Genomic DNA, 5,488 nt, shown 5'->3' with positions numbered 1-5,488 from the left:
TCAACTGTGATTCGATTATTCACCGTTGCTCATTGGTTTTATTTTTTATATTAACAATACATGTACATTGATTAGAAACTGGATTTTCCTTATGTTGTCGTTTTTTGACGTTAAGATGTCGTACAATTTTTTGGTGAAGAAAGTGCATTGATGTTTCCAGAACCATCGCTATTCAAGCGAAATTCCTGCCAAATTTCGAAAAAATTGAACCTAATGTTTTATCAGGGTGATAATATGTTGTTTTGTTACTATGTTGTACTTGTTATTTTCTTCTGATCTTTTATTTTTCTTTCTAAATACTGGAACAATTGCTTTGAAATTTCCAGTGGTCAAAGATTGTATTGTTCGCTAGAAGGCTATAACTTTTATTCCTTTCCAAAGTTTTTGTGGGATTCATGGAATTTTTTTTCCGTGTACGATGACCTGATCAAAATTAGGAATAGCGCGCCTTTTAAGCGATGTGTTGCTCATCGAGGTACAGTAAGTCGCGAAGAACAAGTCGCAGGCTTTTTCATAAAGAAAGTTTCGTTACAAACTATTACTGTATTATAAACAGAAAACATATTGAAGATTTCAGTTCTAATAGCGTAAGTGTCGAGCATATCAAATGTCTGGTAGTGGAATAAATTTCATTAACCAAAAAAATGGAATTGCAAAATTCCGGACAAAAATTTTAAATTTGCATGACATTGCCTAACTTAGAACAAAATTTATGAATTGGCATATCATTGCCTGTCTTCAAACTAGTCAAAGAGTCCACATATTTAGGCTAAAAAGCGCAGTGTATTGGATTGCCTGATTTCGGACAAAATTTTCAAATTGGAACGAACATTTTAAACATACTGGTAAGTTATCGTACATTAGCTGTTTTAAAATACAGCTTCGTTAAGCACATTGCATGGTTTTCTGGGAATTGATGGTGAATTGTTTCGTTTCGGTTCTCGTGTCCATATATTTGTGTATGGCCCTCATGTTTATCAGATAATTGCATCATTTAAAGAATTCCGGTTCCAAGTTCAAGACCCTGAATTTTGCGTTAAATAGAGAGAGGACCAATGTCAGAAGGTATTATGGTAAAAAATATATTTGTGATATCCAGCAATTTTTGAGATTTGAGTGTTGTCAACTTTGTAAAAATTAAATATATTCAAAAGATATTCGCATTATATCGAGTTTTTCCAATCCCGAGTGTAAAAATTAGAATTCGCGGTTTATAGAAGACAAAACATCGCACTATGAAAATTGTAGTAACATCCATCGATGTTCCGAATTTTCTGTTGGTCGAATATTGGCAATTTTGTGAAATTTGCATTCATTTATAAAATAATCAATTATTTCGAACCTTACCTAAAAATTTGAGTTTATCGTTGAAGAGAAGACTAATATATCGCAATTGTATAATTTTGATGACATCTCAAATTTTCGAATATTTCGAAGAAAATTTGTAGAATTTTGAACTCTACAAAAAATGTCGTCAAGTCTGTAAAAATTGAATTTATCTGGAAGATGCTTGAATTATTGCAAAACTTTCTGGACAAATATGTGAATTTAAACGAATATTTCAAATTTAAGCCCCGGTTACCGGAAAATACTGAGATTTGCATGATTTGAATTTTACTGGTGTTTTTGTATTTAATATTGTCATTATTAACAGATTGTGAAGTTTACGTGAGGATTCTTAAACTTTCTTTTCCGGAGCATAAATATTACCGTTATGGTATTAATATTTCGTAATTGCGGAATTTGCAATAATATGATTGTTCAGAGACATTATTTTCATTATAATTCCATTTCTCATCCAACATTTGTCATTCCTGAACGTAACAAGTTGACCTGTATTTCCCATTTTGATGTTTTCTTGTGCATCGTTCAAGGTTTCATCTCGCGTTATCAATTTTTAGAAGTACAATTTTCATGATAAGTTTGAAAAAATCGGTTGTGCTTGAACAAGGATTTGGGAAATGCATTTTCCACACAACAGCTTTTTCTACTATTTGCACCCTGGCGTTACCGGGTCGCAAATAAAGGGGGTTACAAGGAGTATGAAGCATGCATGTCTAAAAATAAAGCGCTTTGTGCTTTGCGAAGTTTGTAACTGATGTTATTGCATGATACAATTTTACATGTAAAGGTATAGAAATAGTGTTCAATCCACACGTACTTTCAAATCACGGTCACTACAGATGCCTCTAACCACATTGTAACACTTCTATTTGCATTTGCTTAGAATTTATTGTCAATATCATCAGATGGTAAATGCAATTGGCATAAATTCATCAGCCTAATCTAAAACTAAAATGAATAATATTTTCATAGTCGCTTGTCGTTCGGTTGATGTTGCCGGCGTTTATACACATCTGACATATCTGAAGCATCCGCCATACTTGACAATGCGGTAGGATTTGTACGTGCTAAAAATAGGAATATGTTAAACAGGAAAAAATTTGATTCAATTCAATTACGTATCTATGACTTACCAGAATTGCTTGTAAGCAAAGCAATAAGATGAAGACGTGGGTAACACGCAGCGATAATTATAATGGATCCTGAGTTCTCGAAGTTGCACACAGTATGTGCATTTGAATCCACAAGCGTAATGCTCCTTCAGATCACTTAGATGTTTCTCCCAGTCTCCTTTAATCTTGGTCACTATATCGGCGAGTTCCGTCTCCGTTTTTGCTTGGTAGGCGTCGTACAATGCTTGAGCTTCGTTGCCGAGTGGTTTGCCCATATAAAATTCAAGCAGTTTCAAATACTGTTCCATTCTGAGTTGGGAAATCTAAACATTTTTGCAAGAATTATATAAATATATATACATATTTTTTGAACAAAATTTCACACTGCCAACCTTTTCCAATCTTTCTGTAATGCATTTCAGTCTTCTTTCAAACCGTTCCGATAAGCACTTTTCGTAGTTTTCGATCTTTGTCTCTCTGGTAGATAGGCATGATGCATATTGTGCAACATATTTGGCAATTCGCTCATTGATCCTTTGCTCGTGGCAATCAATCATGTCAGTGTATGCCTTGGAAGCGCGAGAAAGGCGCTCCTCAAGCTTTTTTTCATACTCTGCAATCGCTTCTTTCTTTTGTTCGTCTAATGATTTCTGATATTCTTCTAGGGAAGTCAAGTTATCTGCTGTGATGCAATTGTTTCTGGAAATATAAAGAGCAATTGTGCCAAATGTCATCTTATGATATACTTATTCACTGTGACACTTACTTTACTAAGCAATTTGCTTTATAATACGTTATTAAACATTCGTGTCTCTCATCAACAATCTTTTTGAAAGACTCCAATGCCTTCTGATTAGTTATTTCTGCTTGTGCAAACCATTCAGCATATGTTTTCTTCATAGATTCAATTATTGTCTTAGCTTTGGTATCAAGGTCTTCTTTGAATTTTTGTTCGGTGATATTAACTTCATCTTAAGTGTAATAAAAATATTAAATTCAGTGAAACATAAAGACAATTGTGGAAAATTTTTAGGAATTGCACTAACCGGTTTCACATTTTTTCAGTTGCTTGTATTGGATTGTCCTGTATTGGAATTTGTAGGTCAAGAAACGGAAGCAACTTCTTTGGGTGGTAATTCTGTACGTCCACCATTTCCCGATACTTCGACTATAAAGAAAAAACCAGGAGTAGAATTATATTGATATATACTATGTACCTTCCATTTATTTATAATTACCAATTGGTGTAAAATTGACTTCTGCCAAAACAGAGAGTTCCGCCGTAAGCGCACTGATAAGCGCATGCGTAGCTTTTCACAAGTTCTGCGATAGCTGCAGTTAGCTTCGTAGTGTATTCATCCAACTGTGTTTGATATGATTGAGTTTCTTTAGTTTTGAAAGCCTCCAAAACTGCATTAACCTCTGCTTCGTTCCAATCCTCAGAACCTAGATGTAAAGTTCCATTATGAATAAAAGTATGTGCAAAATTCGAAAGAATAGAAAAAACTTACAATGGGCTCTGTATATGAGTTTTTGGAACACTTCAGATCTCTGTTTCACGATGGCTTCCATGACACATTTATACTTTGTCTCGTACTCTGTCACGCGCTTTTCGAGAGCTTCTTTGTATTCTGCTATTTTAGCTAAACGAGTGGTGAAGCATGTAACAGACCTGAAATAAGAAAGGTTCGAATTTTCGTTCTCTTGTAAACGGACATTTAAACTTACAGTAACCCACCTCTCGACAAGTTTTTCGTGATATTCCAGCACACAAGCGTATCTTTTCTGCATGTCATCGTTATAATTTTTTTTTGCCTCTTCCAACAATGAATCTAGTTTTGTATTATAATTTTCAATAGCCTTCTTGTTGGTCTCCTTCATTTCTTCTGACTCTTCCTGCAATCCCGTAATTCTAAAAATTCACGATGTTAGTAATTTGAGTAAAAAAAGAATACGTAAGAAAAAATTGTAAGAAGAAATACAAACCTCAAATACTGCTTTGCATATTCCTCGATAGCGTCTTCGTGCTTTTTCTTTGCCTCGGTATTTTGATTTGTTGCAGTTTCATCCCAATCTTCATATTTTTGTTGCATATCAAGATATATTTTATCGGCCACTTCTTTCAATTGTTTTTTAACTTCAGCTTCAAAAACGTCGACCGTCATCTCTATAATACAAAAATTCATGCCCTCAAAATGTGTGTTTCTCAAATTATTCAGGAAAACATATCAAGATACAATTCTGAATTACCTACGAATCCATCCTCTGTGCATTTCTCTCCTGGATAGCTCTTCAGAACATTAGAGTAATATTTCGTTGTGAACCAAGCAGGACAGTAGTAGCTTCGGAAACTGTAACATCCGTAATTGATTCGGTAAAATTGCCCAACATTGTAAGTAACATATCCGCAATGACTTGGTTGGTATAAAGCGGCATTGGCAACCTGTAAACATTACAATTTTGGCAAAATTGATAAAAAGACATGAAGGGCACTATTTATCAAATACTTACGGCCAAACAGCCTAGAAGTAACAATAGAATCTTCATGATCGTCTTTATTCAGGTTGTTGAACAACGACTTGTCAAAGCCCTGTTGTGCGCTTGTATATATAGGATTTCTCCCCTCCCTCCAAATTCAAGTATCAGCTCATTTGGGTTTTAATGTTACATTAGTGATCTCTTGTCTCGACCACAATGATTGAAATTGTCATAAGCGCAACAAATGTTTGCCTCGAATCGCTATGCCGTAGTTATAACAGAAAGTTCAGTTTATTTCATTTAAATCTTCCATCATTGTGCATTTAGTAAAATGGTAATTGTTAATTAATCTTTATATTGTGAAGTACATTATTTTTCAACTAATAGGATACCACCTCGGCATAGCTATTCACTTCATCAGTGCGCATTGTTTATATAAATATAACTTCAGGATTGAAGATAGTTAGTCAACAGGTATTACATCCAATTGAAGAGCATTACTAAAAACATAGCAGTTTTTCAACGACACTTTATTTTTATTATTTACTTATTGG

The 5,488-nt window shown here is 34.2% G+C and overlaps 1 protein-coding gene across 1 annotated transcript; it reads right to left on the bottom strand.

Annotated features, from left to right (window-relative positions):
* Positions 1-2,207: 2,207 nt before the first annotated feature.
* LOC144430527 (uncharacterized) lies at positions 2,208-5,018 on the bottom strand. The gene is made up of 11 exons (XM_078118519.1): positions 4,968-5,018; positions 4,707-4,899; positions 4,443-4,623; positions 4,195-4,368; positions 3,968-4,128; positions 3,695-3,902; positions 3,503-3,624; positions 3,223-3,427; positions 2,849-3,155; positions 2,478-2,779; positions 2,208-2,411 (listed from the first exon to the last, which is right to left on the bottom strand). Exons 1-11 carry the CDS (start codon positions 5,001-5,003, stop codon positions 2,348-2,350), a joined length of 1,953 nt encoding a protein of 650 aa, XP_077974645.1. The 5' UTR covers positions 5,004-5,018; the 3' UTR covers positions 2,208-2,347.
* Positions 5,019-5,488: the final 470 nt, after the last annotated feature.

The sequence above is a fragment of the Styela clava genome, chromosome 12 (genome assembly GCF_964204865.1).
Source record: "Styela clava chromosome 12, kaStyClav1.hap1.2, whole genome shotgun sequence".
Lineage (NCBI taxonomy): Eukaryota > Metazoa > Chordata > Ascidiacea > Stolidobranchia > Styelidae > Styela > Styela clava.
The sequence above is the reverse complement of the archived record's forward strand: the minus strand, read 5'-3'. Positions and strand labels throughout refer to the sequence as shown.

Excerpts from the sequence above, each read along its gene's own strand:
- LOC144430527 (XM_078118519.1), bottom strand. The coding sequence starts at position 5,003 with ATGAAGATTCTATTGTTACTTCTAGGCTGTTTGGCC. Across the intron at positions 3,903-3,967 it reads ACTCATATACAGAGCCCATT|GTTCTGAGGATTGGAACGAA; the intron begins GTAAGTTTTTTC and ends CTTTACATCTAG. Across the intron at positions 2,780-2,848 it reads TTACAGAAAGATTGGAAAAG|ATTTCCCAACTCAGAATGGA; the intron begins GTTGGCAGTGTG and ends AAAAATGTTTAG.